General features: G+C 40.9%; 1 protein-coding gene across 1 annotated transcript; it reads right to left on the bottom strand.

Moving 5' to 3' along the window:
• Positions 1-12,264: 12,264 nt before the first annotated feature.
• On the bottom strand, positions 12,265-14,020 carry LOC122053745 (transcription factor SPEECHLESS-like). The gene is made up of 3 exons (XM_042615725.1): positions 13,360-14,020; positions 12,684-13,250; positions 12,265-12,603 (listed from the first exon to the last, which is right to left on the bottom strand). Exons 1-3 carry the CDS (start codon positions 13,741-13,743, stop codon positions 12,538-12,540), a joined length of 1,017 nt encoding a protein of 338 aa, XP_042471659.1. The 5' UTR covers positions 13,744-14,020; the 3' UTR covers positions 12,265-12,537.
• Between the last annotated feature and the right edge of the window lie 4,942 nt (positions 14,021-18,962).

Here is an 18,962-nt window from a genome sequence, read left to right as displayed (position 1 = left end):
GACCGATCGGTGACAATCTTGAGGAGTGCGAGGAACCGCACTCAATAAGCCATGATCGGTCGCCAGACCGATCGGCCATACCGATTTGTCCCCACGACCGATCGAGCACGATCGAGCTAGCGGAGTTCGAGAAAGCGCCGATCGATCCGTGACCGATCGAAGCCTGATCGGTCCCCATGACCGATCAGAGTTCCCCGATCGGCGGGACCGATCAGAGTCTCGATCGGTCCACGCATCCGATCAGGCACTAGCCGCAGACGCAACGGCCAGATTTTCTCCGCTTTTTCTCCGCAGTATAAAAGGAGGCCGAGAGCTTACATAAAACTTCTTCTTCCCGGATCAAGCTTCATCGTGCTCGAGGTTCGAGCTTTGTTAAGCTCGCTCAAGCTTCGCGTGAGCTTCGCGTCGATCACTGCTGCGTTTGGGTTGTGAAGTTGCTGCTTCATCCAGTCGATGAGAAGGCAAGCGAGTGTTGCATTCATATTGTTGTTTGTATTTGCTTCTTGCTTTCCTTGTACTCCTTTCTTGTTGTTACAAGTATTGTGGCGAGATTTCTCCACCCACAAGGAGCATTTATTAGCCGGTTCTCCGGGGACTCATCCACCAACGGATTGATAGGCTTCGTCCACCTTACGGACACGCCGAGGAGTAGGAGTTTATCTCCGAACCTCGTTACATCGGTTTGTTTGAGGTTTGTCTTATTTCCCTTTCGTTTCTGTGTTTATTTTCCGCTGCGCTAACACGTTTTGTAGAAAGAAACGACGATTTGGGGTCGGCTATTCACACCCCCCTCTCTAGCCTCCGTACGACGGATCCTAACAAGTGGTATCAGAGCGAGGCGCGCTCTTCGTCGGATTAACACCCGTGGGAGCACAAGCTAGAGAAGGGATAGACTCGGAGAAGACATTACGTTCCACCCTTCTACGAGTGCTGCGACTTCGCGTATTGGAAGGTATGAATGAGGTATTTTCTTATGTCTAACCTTGAAAATTGGAGTTGTGCTCAATTAGGTTTCAAGCCTCCGATGGACAAGAAAGGAGAAACCCTAGAGAAGAAGGAGTGGACCAAGAAGCAAATCCACCAATCGACCATCAATGATGAGGTAACGAAAATCATTGAATTCTCTTTACCTAATGATGTTTTGTGTAGGATAGGTGGATATAACGATGCCAAGGAGTTGTGGAATAACTTGGCAAAGTTCCATGAGGAGAACTCCACTTCAAGTCATGAAGAGGAGTCAAGTGAGCCAAGGAGTTCACATCATGGAGGAATGGATTTAGAAGTTGAGGGCCACTCAACATCTAAAGAAGAAGAGGAGAGTTCTTCTTCAAGTTCGGAGCAAGAAGAAGAAGCTTCTACCTCCGGAAGGGATGAAGGAGAGAGCGTTCATCCATCCTCAAACCTAGGTAACTCAAGCATTTTAATTTCTAGCAAATTACACATAATGTGCTTTGAGTGTAGGGAATTTGGGCACTACAAGAGTAAGTGTCCAAAGAGGGTTAGGAAAACTCCACCGGCGCCAAAGGTCAAGGAAGCCGGAGTCCCGACACGCAAGGGCAAGGAACACGTGGTGTGCTTCCAATGCAAGCGAAGGGGACATTATCGGAGTCAATGTCCGAGGGGGAGGCAATCTCACAAGGACAAGAGACCGAGCACGTCGATAGGGGGAGCTAAGGCAAACCCTAAGGTAACATTTAAGGCACATTCTTGCAATAATAATAAGACTCATGCTAGTAGTTTTATTGCAATTGTCAAGAATGATAAGCATGATAATCTTAGGAATCGATATATGTGCTTAGGTACCAAGCATGTTAGTCTAGGTAAAGACAATGCTAGAAATGATAACACTAGGATTAACTCATCTAAGGTTAAGGAGAACCTAGGTAGAAATCCCAAATCATCTAGACATATGCCTAGAAATACCTCAAGGAATAATGATAAATTAAAACTTGAGGTATTAGAAAAGGAGAATCAAGTCTTGAGGTCAAGACTTGATACTTTGGAAAAGGCTCTTAAGAACTTAGAAAAGTCAACTCTAGGGTCTAAGGGTCAAAAACCCAAGTCAAAGGACAAGAGAGGTTTGGGTCACAAACCTAAGTCCCAAGTGGTCAAGTCCACTTATCATAATGTTCCATTCGATTATGGAACAAAATCTAGGGCTAGGAAGACCACCACCAAGGTCACAAGGGGAGTCACCCCTAGAGTTGATCTTGATGAGTCCCTAATGACCAAGGCTTTAAAGCCTAAGAGGGTCATTAGGAGGGTTGCTAGGGAAGTTATCCCTAGTGAATATTTAGTGAACCCAATGAGCTCAAATAGGTATTGGGTACCTAGGAGCATCTTCTCTACCTCATAGATGGGTTAGAGAGTGTCAACTCCGATTAGAAGGGTAGTTAACCCAACTTTGAGGAAATTGACACTCAAGGAGCATTTTCAAGGTTTTTGGGAACCTTTGAAAATGAAATGGAACAATCATTAATATTTACTCCATGGAAGAGTAAAATGTGCCATCATGGAAAATGATGATGTTAATTTCAATTGGCACAATTTGGGAAAATCTAGAGAACTCTTGAGGAAAAATGAAGCATGCCAAGATTTGAGGATAAATTTGATCTTTAAGTGGCATGAATGAATCTAGAGTTCAAGAAGTGTCAAAATTAGGATTTTGGCATATTAGGGCAATCAAGGGTTAAAGCTTAAGTATTAGCTAAGGCTAAGGATACTTAGATAGGTAATCTAGGTATGTCTTATTCATGCTAAATCTTGCCATGATTGTTTGCCCTCCCATGTCATGACATCATATTTATTTTATGATCATTTAAAATGTCATGATAATGCTTAGGTTAGTTTAAATGTCATGCTTTGTTTAAGTTTCACACTTTATGCCATGACATCATGACATTGGCACATGTTTTTACTTATGAAATCATTATATGCCATGTCATCATCTTGTGCATTAATGATCAATGAAATTGATTTAAGGATAAAAACACATTTTGATATTGAGATCAAAGTGTAATTTAGCAAATGCATGAGAACTTAGCCTAAAATGACCTAAACCCATATCTCACATCAAAATTAACTTGGATGTGTTTGATACACCTTAGAGGTGTGTGAGATATTAGGATCATGAGTTAGGATCAAGGTGCATAGCTCTTGTACCTAGATGAGCCTAATTCTAATTTGGGGGATCATAGGGAAAGCTTGTGTACAAGTCATGTGCATATAGCCCTAAGATTATGGTCATAAATTAAAAGGTTTAAAATCATTTTGAAATTGATTTGAAAAACCTTGATGAAGCTTTTCTAGTGATAGCATTCATCATTGAGCAAATTGATACAAAGAAGAGTTAACTTTGAACTATTTCAAAGACTTTTGAACTTTGTATCAAGATTTGAAAATGGAATTATTTTCATAAAAAAAAACTATTTTTCCTTGATAATATATGGTATGAGGAATGTATCCTCAAAATTTCATAATTTTTCGAATTTTCTGGAATTTGTTGTGAGTTTCTGAATTTCGGGAGAGAAGAAATCAGAAACCGCCTGATCTGAACTTGGATCGGTCACTGGACCGATCCAGAGGGCTGATCGGTCCGGGGACCGATCCAGGATCTGATCGGTCCGGTGACCGATCATGCGTGCTGAATTTGCTGAATTTCGACTGTGGTATGAAATTTCAGCTGTGGGAGTTGAGTTTCGGGTTTTCTAAAGGTTTGAAACTCTCCAAGAAATTGTTGGTGCACTGGTCAAGGGGGAGTTGACCTTTAAGGGGAGTTGACTTTTAGGGGGAGTTTTTACTCCTTAAGACTTTTTGAGGATTAGTGATATGAGATTGTCACTAAGTTGATTGTTGTGTTTAGTATCAAGGGGGAAATTAAGGGTTTCGATGAAAGGTATGAGACTTTCATTGGGAAGAAACTCTTGACCTTGATTCCCTCTTTTTGATGTATGTCAAAAAGGGGGAGAGATGTCCCAAGGGGGAGAATGGGAGAATGCCCGGAGAATGTTCAGAGAGAACATTGGAATTGGAAAACCTAAGTTAGGTTATCGGTTTAACCTAACTTGATTATGAATTTTGTCAAACATCAAAAAGGGGGAGATTGTTGGTGCAACCTTAGGTCAAGGTTGACCTGGTTGACCCGACTCGAGTTGACCTGACTCGAGTAGTATTTTGATGTTTGACGATGTTTTGACGAGAAGAGAAGTTCTATTCTTGATGTTTGACAAGAATAGATGTTTGGGAGATTGTTGGTGCAACCGTAGGTCAAGGTTGACCTGGTTGACCTGATTCGGTGAAAAGTCCAAGTATGGAGACTTGGCACTGGAAAAGTCCAAGTACGGAGACTTGGCACGGGGAAAAGTCCAAGCAGGTAGCTTGGCACGCGAAAAGTCCAAGTATGGAGACTTGGCACGGGAAAAGTCCAAGCAGGTAGCTTCGCACGCGGAAAGTCCAAGTATGGAGACTTGGCACGGGGAAAGTCTAAATAGGGAGTTTGGCACGGGGAAAAGTTCTGGTGAGTGAAGCCAGGCAGTCGGAGAAGTCCTGGTGAGTGAAGCCAGGCAGTCGGGAAATCCTGGTGAGTGAAGCCAAGTGAAAATCCTAGTGAGTGAAGCTAGGTGAAAGTGGAAGTCCTGGTGAGTGAAGCCAGGATTGAAAGTCCCGGTGAGTGAAGCCAGGCGGTTGGAGTCTGGTGAGTGAAGCCAGATTGAAATCCCTGAGTGAAGCCGTGAAAACCCTAGTGAGTGAAGCTAGGTGAAAGTCCCGTGAGTGAAGGCAAGGAAAATCCAGATGGATCAAGGGTGATCGGGACATGGTGTTGAGAAGGTCAAGTAGGTCAAGGGAGGACCGATATTTGACACAAAGAGGAAAGTCCAAGTGGGTCAAAGGATTGACCGACACTTGGTAGGGAGTCTTAGCAGTCAAGGGAGTGACCGGATGCTAAGCATGATGTACCAACAGTCAAGGTTGACCGGATGTTGGTTTGGGAGACTTGGGACTTGGTTTGGGCAAAACCAAGCTCGATCGGTCACCAGACCGAATTATCTGACACTGATCGGTCTCACGACCGATCGATAACAAATGTAAGGCACGATCGATTACGTGAGCTCGATCGGTCGGGGACCGATCAGATGGATCCCGATCGCAAGACCGATCAGCGATATCTGATCGGTCCGCCGACCGATCGGTGACATCTTGAGGAGTGCGAGGAACCGCACTCAATAAGCCCTGATAGGTCCCGATCAGGAGGCATACCTGATTGGTCTCCACGACCGATCGCAGCACGATCGAGCTAGCGGAGTTCGGAGAAAGCGCCATCGATCGTGGATCGATCAACAAAGCCCGATCGGTCCCCATGACCGATCGAGCTCTGACGGCCGTGGACCGATCAGAGTTCTGATCGGTCCACGATCGATCGGGCACTAGCCGCGACGCAACGCCAGATTTTCTCTGCTTCTTTCTCCGCAGTATAAAAGGAGGCCGAGAGCTTCTCGAAAACTTCTTCTTCTTCCGGGATTGAAGCTTCGCTACGTGCTCGAGGTTCGAGCTTTGTTGAGCTCGCTCAAGCTTCGCGTGAGCTTCCGTCGTCGATCAGCTGCTGCGTTTGGGTTGTGAAGTTGCTGTTTCATCGCCTCCGATCGACAGAGAAGGCAAGCGAGTGTTGCATTCATATTGTTGTTTGTATTTGCTTCTTGCTTTCCTTGTACTCCTTTCTTGTTGTTACAAGTATTGTGGCGAGGTTTCTCCACCCACAAGGAGCATTTATTAGCCGGTTCTCCGGGGACTCATCCACCGACGGATTGATAGGCTTCGTCCACCTTACGGACACGCCGAGGAGTAGGAGTTTATCTCCGAACCTCGTTACATCGGTTTGTTTGAGGTTTGTCTTCTTTCCCTTTCGTTTCTGTGTTTATTTTCCGCTACGCTAACACGTTTTGTAGAAAGAAACGACGATTTGGGGTCGGCTATTCACACCCCCCTCTCTAGCCTCCGTACGAAGGATCCTAACAGTCATGTTAAACCCTGAAGGCGGACTTAGTCCGACACGACAATAAGGTTGAGTGGTACTACTCTTGGACTAAGATATTAATTAAAGTGAGTTGTCAGTAACTCAATTAATTAGTGGACATCCGATATCTTAAACACAGGGAGATTAACACACTCATAATAAGAAGGAGCCCAAAATGTAATTTGGGATTGGTGCGGTAGTTCAATAATAATTCTTTAGTGGTATGAATTATTATTGATGAAATTAAGTTGGGTGTTCGGGGCGAACACGGGAAGCTTAATTTCATCGGGAGACCCAAATCAATTCCTCCTCTCGGTCCCTATCGTAGTCTCTTGTTTATAAAGTATTATACCCACCTATACCCACCTTCTTACCCATCCTTATGTGGCCAGCTAAGCCAAGCTTGGAGCCCAAGCAAGGGCCAACCAAGACATGACTTGGATGGGTTGAAGTGTGGCCGGCCCTAGCTTGAGTCCAATCTTAGGTGGTCGGCCACAATAAAATTAAAAGGATTTTATTTTTTAAAATTTTTTCTTATGTTGATTCCATGGTTTTAAAAGAGAGTTTAAAATTTAAATCTTTCCTTTTATAGCTTTCTACAAAAGATTAAGAAAAGATTTGATATCTTTCCTTATTTGTAGATTGAAAGGAAGATTTTAATTTTGAGAAAACTTTCCTTTTTTTGTAACCATGTTCATGATTTAAAAGAATGTTTTAAAATTATAAATTTTTCCTTTTATAAGTTTCTACAAAAGATTAAGCAAAGATTTGATATATTTCCTTATTTGTAGATTGAGAAGAAAATTTTAATTTTAAAGATAACTTTCTTTTTTGAAAACCATCCACATGTTTTAATAAAGAGATTTTAATTTATAAAATTCCTTTTATAACCAACCATGAAGGGAAAATTAATAGAGAAATTTTTATTTAAAATTTTCAGAAATAAATAAGGAAGTTTTAATCTTGTGTTTAAAACTTTCCTTGCTTGGATGATTGAGAGGTGGTCGGCCACATTAAGTTTGAAAGGGAATTTTTTTAAAAAAACTTTCCTTTCATTGGCTAAGAGAATAAGGAAGTTTCTATAAAACTTTCCTTATTTGCCAAGACCAAGGAATATAAAAGAGAGGGTAGAGGTGTCTCACCTTATAACTTGAGTTCTAGTTTTCCTCTCTTCTATTTTCTTTGTGGTGGCCGGGTTTTCTCATCCTCTTCCTCTCCTCCTTTTCTTCTTCATTGGTGGCCGACGACATCAACTCTCAAGGAGCTTGTTGGTGGTCGGATTTTACTTGGAGAAGGAGAGAAAGGAGGTTTTGTTTCTAGCATCCCTTGGAGCTTGGTGGTGTGACCGAACCTCATCTATTCTTGGAATCCTTGTGGTGGCCGAAACTCACAAGAAGAAGAAGGAAGCTTGGGTGGTTCTCGTCTCGGTAGATCGTCGCCCACACGACGTCTGAGATAAGAAGAGGAATATGATAGAAGATCAAGAGGTTATTGCTTACAAAGAAAGGTATAACTAGTCATTATTTTCCGCATCATACTAGTTTTCTTTGTATGAATTCCAAAGACAAGAGGCTAGAGATTATAGATTTTCGGATTTGTAATTCGAAGTTGTGTTTCTTTTATTTTATTTGTCGATCTTGTGATTCGATTGTTCTTTTTGGTTAAACCTAAGGTTATATAAGGAAATTAAATATTGAATTTCGTTAAGAGGCTTTGTCGAGGTAGTGGTGGATATTCCCATACCCAAGAAGACCAAGTGTCTCGCCATGTTTAACTTGGGAGTCGATTTTCGAAATAAATATTTAATTAAATTTGTAACCTAGGTGAATTTGGATCTATAATGTTAAGTATCGTTTACGATCCAAGTCTAAACCACTAAAAACAGATAAGTTAAATTTGGAATCAATAATGTTAAGTTCCGTTTCAATTTCGAATTTAATTTCTAAAGAACACAATAAGTTGTCAGGAAAAGTTCGACACTTGTATAAAATTTTTGTACAATGAAACCGGTATGATCTTTTTAGGACCAACCAACAACTTGAACCTTCAATTTATACAAATTGACACCCCTACACCATTATCGAATTGAAGATGAGAATTCCGTAAATGATTGTATGATAGATATCTTATCGGAGGAACAATTTGTTAAGTCTAATTAAGACATGTGAGGTGGATATTTAATTTTATTATATTGTTTTTTTAGATTGATGTGTGATGAAAATAAATAAATTGTTGATTTAGAAATTTAAATTATATCGAGATACTTGGATTGACACTCCTAGGGAAGGAGGTAGGGTTTGAAACCTTGTTTTTTTAGATTGATGTCATTGAAGTGTCATATTACAGTAAAATGCTTCGGATTAGTTCAAAAATGTCATGAACTTTTGCTGTTCAACTGTTGTATTTAAAGAATCTGTTCGACTAATTTTTTTTTAAAAAAAGTATCGCTATTATATTTTCTGATTTTAATTCAGAAACTACTTTATCTTCTTTGTATACTTTCGGTTCGGTTCTTCTTCTTTGTATACTTTCGGTTCTGAAAATTTTAGTATAAGAAAAATATATATATGTCTACTTAAAATTTAGTATATCAAATTTGTGGTATAATATAAATTTTATATCATTCATGTATGATCATGTCCGAGAGTGAGTAGACGGACACTGGAGAGGTGACGCTCATGTTGACTAGGCGTCGACTGAAGACGACGTGGACCTTCAACTAGCTAAGCCTGCAACCACAGAGTCGTTAGTGCCAAGCTAGGGAGGGGTTCCCCGACGATGACCCTCTGAAGCTCAAGTCAGTCACCGGCAGCAAATGAATGAAGTAGAGAAGAAAGGAGCAGTAGCGTGACTGTAGCTATAGCAATGAAAAAAACATACCTCCGATGAAGCTTTGAGGCTTCTTATATAGAGCTCCCAGGAAGCGTGTGCATGATTCCTAAGGCGTACACGCTTCTCAAAGCATACCTGGAAAGGTTATGTCAGAAAAGTGTGTCTGACGTCATACCTTAACAGCTCGAGCATATCCTTGACGTGACAGTGAAAGCTTCCATCGTACGATTCTCCGTCTGACCATACCGCCGGCCATGCCGCCTGTTGATGACACTGGTCCCTAGAAAGATATTGCCAACTGCCCCTTTTGTTTGTTATTGGGCCGAGCGGGAGAGACGCTCGGCCAGTCTGCCGTCTGGGCGATGCAGTGGCTGGGCCGAGCGTCCGCTCGTCCGATGAGCTGCTGTCGGCTCTACCCTGTCGGGCGAGGGAGTCCTGCCCACCGGGTCGAGGCTGCGTCCACTGCCTAGATGAGCGGGATGGCCGCTCAGCCTTCGTCTCTCCCTACTTTGAGTTTTATGAGCGTCGGAAGCTCAGCGTCTAACCGAGCTGTCGAAGTGTCGAATCAGCTACTCTTCCTGCTGATCGGGGAGGTAGTTCGCCCGATCGAACGCCTGCCTAGGACATTGACCACTTTGACCTCCTGCCGAGCGAGCCCCACCTAACCACCGGATCATGCGCCTCTCCCTCAAGTCTAGTCGAAAGAGGCTGTAAGTCCGACTAACTGGACAAGTAGTCTGGTGACTGATTGGACGATCAGCCGAAGGGTGGGTTTAATCCCGATCGGCCTAGGTAGGACTGATCTTTCTTTGTCGGTCGGTGCATTGAGCCTTTGCACTTGGATGTTTTTCCTCATCCTTCCCGGAGGGGCGTGAACCGGGCGGTCAATGCTAACGCTGTCCGAATCTCCTCGGAATATGCATAAATCACCCCCATTAAGGCCGAGCACGCGCCCACGCCTATTAAATGCCGCCCTATGGGAGGGTGCCGCGTGTCATCGCCGTAGCCGCCGCACGTCCGAGGTGACAGCTACCGATGTGACGTTTGGCTGTTCGAATTCAACGGTTGGATGCGTGCTTTGATTCCCGTGTCCTAGATCGGACGGCTCCGGTAAGCTACGCTCATCTTTATAAAGCCTCAACATCGCCTTTCCTTACTCTGCATTTTCCTCGTGCTCTCCAACATTTTTGCTCCGGCGATTCTGCTTGTGTCCAGTGCTTCGGCGATCCTCGGCTTCCACCTCAGGTGGCTTTTCTCTCTGTAAGCCTTTCAACCTTTCCCTCTCCACTGCTGCTTTCCCGCTGCTCTTTTTCCACCGTCGTATTTTTCAGCTTTCTGTGTATTTTTCCGTCGATCGGATTATAAAAATCATGGTTTTAAAAATCATTGTTCTCAATATATTGGGTCAAATTAAAGTTTGAGGGTATGGATATAATCAGGAGAGGTAGACGAACACATATGAACTAGTTTCATGTCAATCCAAGGTCATTTGGTCTATCAGCCAATTTTGGGCAAAAATGGCTGATGGATCAAACGACCTCAAATTGACATGAAACTAATTCCTATGTGTTCGACTAGTTATCCTGATTATATTCATGCCCTCAAACTTTAATTTGATCCAATATATTGAGAACAATGATTTTTTGAACTTAAAAATATTTAAAAAATTCAATTCGTGTTCAAAACCGGTTGATGGGCCAAGGCCAAACACACGAACTACTTTTAAATATTTTCATGTTCAATAAATTATTGTTCTCAATATATTAGGTTAAATTAAAGTTTGAGAGCGCGGATATAATCAGGAGAGGTAGACGAATACATAGGAACTAATTTCATGTCAATCCTAGGTCGTTTGATCCATCAACCATTTTTGCCCAAAATCGATGGTCAAATGACCTCGGATTGACATGAAACTAGATTCTATGTGTTCGACTAGTTCTCTTGATTATATCCATACCCTCAAACATCAATTTAACATAATATATTGAGAGTAATAATTTTGTGAACTAAAAAATATTTTTAAAAATCAATTCGTGTTCAAAATCAGCTGATTGACCAAATGAGCTCAGATTGACATGAAACTGGTTCCTATGTGTTCGTCTACCTCTCCTAATTATATACCTGCTCTCAAACTTTAATTTAACCCAATATATTGAGAACAATGATTTTTTAAATATGAATATATTTGAAAATTTTAATTCATATTCAAAAAATCATTATTCTCAATATATTAGGTTAAATTGAAGTTTGGGGCATGAATATAATCAGGATAACTAGTCGAACACATAGGAACTAGTTTCATGTCAATTTGAGGTCGTTTGATCTATCAATCATTTTTGCCCAAAATCGGTCAATAGACCAAATGACTTCGGATTGATATGAAACTAGTTCCTATGTATTCATCTACCTCGCTTGATTATATTCATGCTCTCAAACTTTAATTTGACCTAATATATTGAGAACAATAATTTTTTAAACATAAATATGTTTAAAAATTTTAATTTATATTCAAAAAATTATTGTTCTCAATATATTGAGTTAAATTAAAGTTTGAGGACATAGATATAATCAGGATACCTAGTCGAACACATAGAAACTAGTTTTATATCAATCCGAGGTCATTTGATCTAGCAACCGTTTTTGCCCAAAACCGGCTGATAGACTAAATGACCTCGGATTGACATGAAACTAATATCTATGTGTTTGTCTACCTCTCCTGATTATATACATGTCCTTAAACTTTAATTTGTCCCAATATATTAAGAACAATGATTTTTTAAATTTGAATATATTTGAAAATTTTAATTCATGTTCAAAAAATCATTGCTCTCAATATATTATGTTAAATTGATGTTTGAGAGCATGTGTATAATCAAGAAAGGTAGACGGACATATAAGAACTACTTATTTCATGTCAATATGAGGTCGTTTGATCAATCAATTGGTTTTGGATAAAAACGACTGATGTATCAAACGTCAAATTGATATTTGAGGGCATGAATATAATTAAGAGATATAGACGAATATATAGAAACTAATTTCATATAAATTTAAAGTTGTTTGGTCTATCAACCAATTTAATCTAAAATTGATTTTGTTTTTTAAAAAATAAAAAAATAAAGTAAATCAGTTCGATTGATTTAAAAATCAGTTCATCTGATTAAAAATTGAACGTTTTGTTATAGTTCCTAAATACTAATCAATTGATAAGAGTAAAATTAAAAATAGTACATGATTTGATATTTTGAAACATTCCTAAATAAAATAGGTATTTTGTAAACTTAAGTACTTGGTTCAGTAGCTGTTTTTTAAATGATGTACGTTAGTCTATATAAGGTAATTAATGTGCAACATTGCAAACATGGAGCATTTGTAGGTGCAAGGAAATTAAGAAGGGCAATAAAACAAAGTCTTTTTTTTCACCTAGCTAGCTAATTTTTCTTCTTCTTCTCGATTCTACCTCATCAAAAACTTCCAATGCTAATCAATCATACTTAAAACATAGAACTGAGTCAACAGATTACATGAAGAAATAACAACAGTACTAGTTGGTCATCATTAATTAACTTCCTGACTAATTAATTAATAATTAGAGTTGGACTTGATTGTAGGTGCCTCCCCCATTCTCTTTGCTACCAACAAGCTAGTTTCATCTTCAGATACATAGGAGAAATTTAGAGAGACAACTCTTGCTGTTACAAGAACGTTTGCTGGATTTCTTGCGCAAGCTCTTCGGCACTCAGCTCGCATTCAATTCCGATCTGTCCAAGTATAAGAGAAGAATTAATTAAATCGATCATCTATCCTTATTTATCAAGATTTGGTTTTGATCAATTATTACCTTAATGGTGAACGAGTTGAGCATGATGTCGTCGCTAACATTGGTGCTGATGCTCACATGGAGTATCTCCATAGCGAGGCCCTCCAGCGCCGTGATTATCTTGAAAGCTTGCCCGGGGATGCGATGCGAGATCGTCTTCAGGATCACATTCGGCCCCGAGAACTTCACCTCCACCTTCGCCACCGGCGACTGCGAGTTGGCTGCTGCCACGATCTCGGCGTTTGTGGCGGTGGTGGTGGCGCTATTAAAGGAAGGAGATGACTCTGCTGCATGCAGTACCGTAGGGGAGAGGTAGCCCTGCTGCTGCTGCTGCTGCTGCTGCTGCTGCGGTTGCTGCTGTGGCTGAATCCTTGGCATGTATGGGCTTCCCGGCTGGGGAGTTCTTGGACTTATTGGGAGGGCCATTCTAGGGCTTAATGGTGGTGGCCTGGGGCTGGAACAGACCGGTCTTGGACTTAGCACCTCACTGAAGGCCTTTCTCTGCTTCTTGGCCTCCAGCGACTGTAACACTTGCTGAAGCTCCTTGATGTAATCCACTACTCCTCCGATGATGGATGCTTGATCTCCCTGACAACATCATCGTACGCGAAATAGAAAATGAACGGAAGGCAAGAAATTTAATAGAGAGGAGAAATAAAGAAAATTCAGTCACTGATCATCATCATCATCATCTTACTCTCTTGGCATAGAAGCAAGGCATCAGGGAGCGCAGCACCGACAGGTGCTCGTTCATTTGCTTCCTCCGGTTGCGCTCCACAGTGATGTGCGTCGTCTTCTGCTGTCCATCCTGGTTGCCCAAGTCTGCCGGAGCCCGTGGGGAATCCAACTTGCGTTTCTTGGGAGCTTGGCCCTCGTCGGACTCGAGCGGCCTGGAGTTTGAGCCAACTCGGGGAGAAACCAGAGTCACTTTAGGACTAAAGTTGCTCCCTTCAATGGAAGCTCTCTCTTTAGCACTACTGACGGTGTCCTCGAACGTGTCGAGGATGCTAAATAAGTCCTCCGGCAAGGTGCCGCCTATCATATCAGTTTGCTCGAAAATATCGGACAAGGCTTCTCCCATAGCCTAGAATCAAGCTTCAACAACCGCTTTAATTTCAGGGAAAACAATTAAAACCCTAATGGATCGTTCTACAATCAATATAATATTCCAAACCAAGAGTCAGTGAGCGGAAGCCTAGCTCTCTTGAATTGCTAAAGGTGCGGCCTCAATAAGCAATTGCAAATGCAATGGCAGGCTCTAGGAAAGAGATCAGATTGTATAACAGTATAAGAAGAGGTGAAAGACGATGGCGCTGTATTCCTATCAGAAAGGAGGATATAAAAAAGGCACCGTTGGCGAATATACATACGGTCATGAATCAGTATATAGCGTGCATGGCATGTTGGCTTCGAATTTAAGAACATGCATGCTCTGCTTGCGCTTTAAATTGAACGCCTCCAAACGGCCGTACAGAGATGCTTTAGTTTCTGGATGCTAATTAAATGAGAAGATTGGAGAAGGCAAAGCATCGAGGAGAGAGGAGAGAAGGGGCCATGTGTCATTTAACTACATCACCAGGCTTCTTAATTCACTTGTTGGGCTGTGCATTCAATTCCCTTCATGCATTCTCCCCTCGACTTCACCATCTTGTGAGTTAGAATATTATACAAATGCATGTAATGCAAACTTCTCCAAGTTTTTTTAAATAAAATGTTCAGTGACAGTGCACATCAGGCCTTGTAATTCCATCCAAACAAACTGCATCCTGTTCGTGCATATTTAATATATTTGCCCATCCAAGTTTTTTTCATGTTCATTAAGTTTGAAGAAGAGCTTCAATCAGTATACGCGATGCAGATCAAATTTGAGTGTTCGTTGCCCGTATATATGAATGTCAGAAACATGGATGATACAACTCAACCTTTCTTGCCTTGACAAAGAGCTTACCTATTCAGAGGAATTTATTAAGGTAATGAGTACTCTGCGATCTAAAAGCAAGATCAGCATTGATTACAAAATTAAAAAAAAAAAAAAAAAACTGCTCAGTAATCGAGTGGAAGAAGGAAAGAGAGGGTTTGCTTCTTGCACCTGCCGCATGAGAGGAGGAGGCAGATAAATATGGCAGCTAGCGTGGGTAAATGATCATGTGTCAGATGGCTTGAATGGGATCAGCAAAAAAATGCAGTGCCATGTTTAATGAAATGGATGAAAGAAATGACACCATTATATTTCTGCGTTCTCTCGTCTAATGATCATCGGCCGTCATCGACCTTAATATTATGTTCTTCAGTCTGTCAAGGCAATTTACTCCCTCATTTACTGCACTGAACAACATGTACCACAAGCTCTCAGCATGAATGAAACAGTTGCTGAGTGATTCGAAAAATGTAGGGGATCGGATCTGATACATATCTCCCTTCGGAGGGCTTCCTCGAAGAGAGAAATTGAATGGCACCACGGAGGAGGTATGAAAGAGAGAAAAAAAGAAGAATCTGGCCATCTGGGCGATGGGGGCCAGGGGAAAGAGGCCGTAGTCACACGGAGAAATGCAGATCACGGCCATTGATGTGATACTGAAGAGGAGCATTAAGAGTGAGGAGGTGGAGGGTAATTGTGGGCATTGATGAGCACGGGAAATGGTGCACCGAGTATGAATGAATCTGAACACTGCAGGAGAGGACAAGGCAGTCCCTAGTTATGGTTGGCTGCCCACCGTTACGATGCACTCAACGAGACGAGATAGCTAGCTATAGCTGGGCTGAGGTGAGCTGTGCTCTGCCTACGTACTGCTAAACTGCTTTCGCGACAGATGAACCGTCGCCATCAACAAACGTGCAGATGGAGCAGTTGGGAGATCGACCTGATTTTGCGCCCTATATTAAATGACAGTACCAGTATGCTTAACCGGTATATTATGTTACTTGTGTGCTAACTATGCATACAATTGTTGCCACAATTGTATGCATAGTTAGCACGAGATTTGATAATTATATTTTTGGATATTAGAAGGGTTTCTCAATCTATTTTCTTTTCAAAACGATCATCTCGAAATATTTAGCTGCATTTAGTAATAACTTTGTAATGTAATAAAAATAAGATTAATTATTTTGTTTATTATAATTTTAAATTTATAATATAATACAATCTGGATTATGAAAGATAATAAATTTTTATAATTTTTGAATTACATTTTAATTTTAAATTTAATATGTTAAATATATCCGTAGTCTATTTCTTGCACCAACTGATCGTTACCGTCACCGATTGTCGCTGCTGGTGGTCGTCGCCCGTCGCCGCCACCGTCATCGGCCACCGCCTATCATTGTAGCCTTCAGCCATGGCCTGTCATCGCAACCGTCAGCTGTCGCCTGTCATCGCGGCCTTCAGCCACCACTGTCGCCCCCGTCGGTTGTCGCCGTTGGTGGCCTTCGTCACCGTCATCGTCGGTCGTCGCTGCCACCAACTGACGCTAGTCACAGCCGGTAGTCGCCGTCGCTGCCGGTCGTCGCCGATCACCACCGCCACTGGCCACTGCTGTCGATCGCCAGCCGCCGCCACCTATCACCGCCGACAAAAATTACAAGATATTTTTATCATTTTATAATAATATAAATTATATTACTTACAAAAGACAATGAACATTAAATAAAAAAATATAATCATTTTTATAATAAAGATAATATTAATTACATTATATTATATCATAAATTTGATTTCACTAAATGTTTGAGTTTTACCTTGTCAAAAAGGTTTTGACTTGACAAGTTATTAGCAAATCAATTTGCATGGTGGTGATAAATAAACTAAATTTTTGAAGTTTTGGTTGAGTTGCAAATCAATTTCCAAATTACTTTTTAGACCAAAAAAAAATAGATATTTGAGTCATTTAGAATCTAAGGCAATCGTTTTGACGTTTGTTGCACCTTAATTTTGCATAAATTTTAAAATTTAATCATGTAAGGGTGTCATTTTGTTTTTTGTTGTATTATGAATCAATTGATAAGGTATTTTGCGTTAGAAAGAACTTAACTATTTTTTCAAAAAAACATATTATCAATTTACTTTAAAACAATTTGTATTTCATATTTTCACACCCCAGAGGGAAATTGAAAATCAAATAAGGACACAAAAGAAAATTGATAAAGCTAAAAAAAAAATGTAGTTGAAGATTCAAAAACTCGACTCGACACACTAAACGAAGGGCCGCAGAACTAAGCTCAACCTATACACATATCTGAACAAGTCTTAACGATACGCGATTCGTAGGACCAACAGAGAACTGATTCCCATGACCACATTAATTGATTGAGCCAGGACTAATCTTGGTTCAATTGATTTAGTTGGCTGAATTTATGCCACCCTTTTCGAGATTGTGCCCGGCCCAACCTGGTCGGACCGGGTGATTAATTTGTAGGCCCGGTAGCCACAACTGCACCGGATCAAAGATTTCATCCCCATTTGTATGTGCATCCATCAATTAATGCTTGCATAGAACAACCTAACTTTGTCTTCTATTTTTTCCCATCGAAAATATTAAGTCATTTATTCAGTTAGCAAAGAATGCAAGTGTTGCAGGGGCAGGTCATTGAATTGCAATGACATTTACTGCAAGGAACAGCATGTGATGTGTGTGTGAGAGAGAGTGAGAGAGCTGAAGTGATGGCCGTTTTGTACAAAATCACACACAGTTCCCGAATCAGAAACAGCCAACCTGGGCCGCTGCATCAAAGAACACTGACAGAGCAAGTTCTGCAATAAATGTTCCTCAATGCTCCATATGATTTTCCCAGTTGATGTCTGGTATCATCAAATTGAATCCCAAGTACCAATAAATTGACGGTTAGTTATGGAGAAACAATGAGCCTACCAGTCCGGTCCAAGATGCAGATCATTTAACGGTTGTTTTGACAATCTAGTGAAAAAACTGTGTCCTCCATGTAATCCTTATATATGCCAAACTTGCCACATTTCTTGTGTTCATGTTTAATTCAAACCGATAAGCAGTTTCTGCATTCACTATAAAATATCTTAAAATAGTAAAATAGTGATGGAATTACTGATAAAATAAATTTTCATTAGTAAATATTGATGAAAATAATATTTCATCGGTAATTATCGACGGACATAAAGTTCCGTCAGTAGGACTAGTCATAACTCGAAAATCTTAACTTTATTGATAGGTTTACTGACGAAATATATGTTTTATTAGTAATTACCGACGGAATGGTTATTCCGTAAGTAATACTGTTGTGCAAAGAGAGGGCAATACCTCTCAACCTTTCTGAACCGCGGAAGAAGAGGAAGAGAGAAAAGAGATCGCGCGGAACAACAAGACAAAGACGCACAAAAGAGAGCAAACACCAGGAAGGAGAAGAAGAAGAGAAAGAAAAAGAGTTACCGTGGTTCGGCGACTTGCCTACTCCACAAAACGGCCGAAGCTTTATTAGAATTCTCTTCTACACAAGAGAATCACATCTAATGATTCTTGTGTTGTCTGATCTACAATGGGTTTACAATGATCCCTATAAATACTGCTAAATCCCCAGACCCGGTAAAAACGTAACAAAATTCTGTTATATAAAATCTTAACAGAATTTTATTACGAAAAATCTTAACAGATTTTTCTTCCATGATATCCCTTCATCCAAATATGAGCCACTCGTCAACAATCTCCACCTTGGCGAATATTCACCCCTTCGAAGAATACGAATATCTAGACAAAACTCCATCTGGATCTCTGGGTCTGGGCTTCCTTCCTCTAGCATCTAGAGATATGGATCAAGTTCAAGCAATGCTTAAACTTCTCTGTGGTCACTGGCTTTGTCAACATATCTGCAGCATTGTCTGCAGTGTGAACCTTCTCAAGTTGAATTTCCCCGGAAGCAATCAACTCTCTGATCTTGTGAAACCTCACATCAATGTGTTTAGTTCTCGCATGATACACCTGATTCTTCGCCAAATAGATAGCACTCTGACTATCGCATAACAACTTGACTTCACCTTGCTGAACACCCAGTTCTCTGACCAACCCTGTAAGCCATAAAGCTTCCTTCGCTGCTTCAGCTACTGCCATGTACTCGGATTCCGTAGTAGACAATGCAATAATAGATTGTATCATAGATTTCCAACAAATAGGTCCTCCCGCCACGATGAATACGTATCCTGTAGTAGACCTCCTGTTATCTAAATCTCCTGCATAGTCTGCATCTATGTACCCAGCAACTAAAGGATCATAATTTGTATTTCTCAAGTATCTGAAAATCCATTTCACTGCATCCCAATGTGGTCGACCAGGATTT

Source organism: Zingiber officinale, chromosome 3A (assembly GCF_018446385.1).
Source record: "Zingiber officinale cultivar Zhangliang chromosome 3A, Zo_v1.1, whole genome shotgun sequence".
Taxonomy (NCBI): Eukaryota; Viridiplantae; Streptophyta; class Magnoliopsida; order Zingiberales; family Zingiberaceae; genus Zingiber; species Zingiber officinale.
Note: the sequence above shows the minus strand (reverse complement) of the source record. Positions and strands in the feature narration are given on the sequence as shown.

What these genes read in the sequence shown, in the direction of transcription:
- LOC122053745 (XM_042615725.1), bottom strand. Translation starts at nt 13,743, where the DNA reads ATGGGAGAAGCCTTGTCCGATATTTTCGAGCAAACTGATATGATAGGC. An exon ending in CTTGCTTCTATGCCAAGAGA is followed by an intron (nt 13,251 to 13,359) that starts GTAAGATGATGA and finishes TGATGTTGTCAG; the next exon opens with GGAGATCAAGCATCCATCAT. An exon ending in TCAACTCGTTCACCATTAAG is followed by an intron (nt 12,604 to 12,683) that starts GTAATAATTGAT and finishes ATACTTGGACAG; the next exon opens with ATCGGAATTGAATGCGAGCT.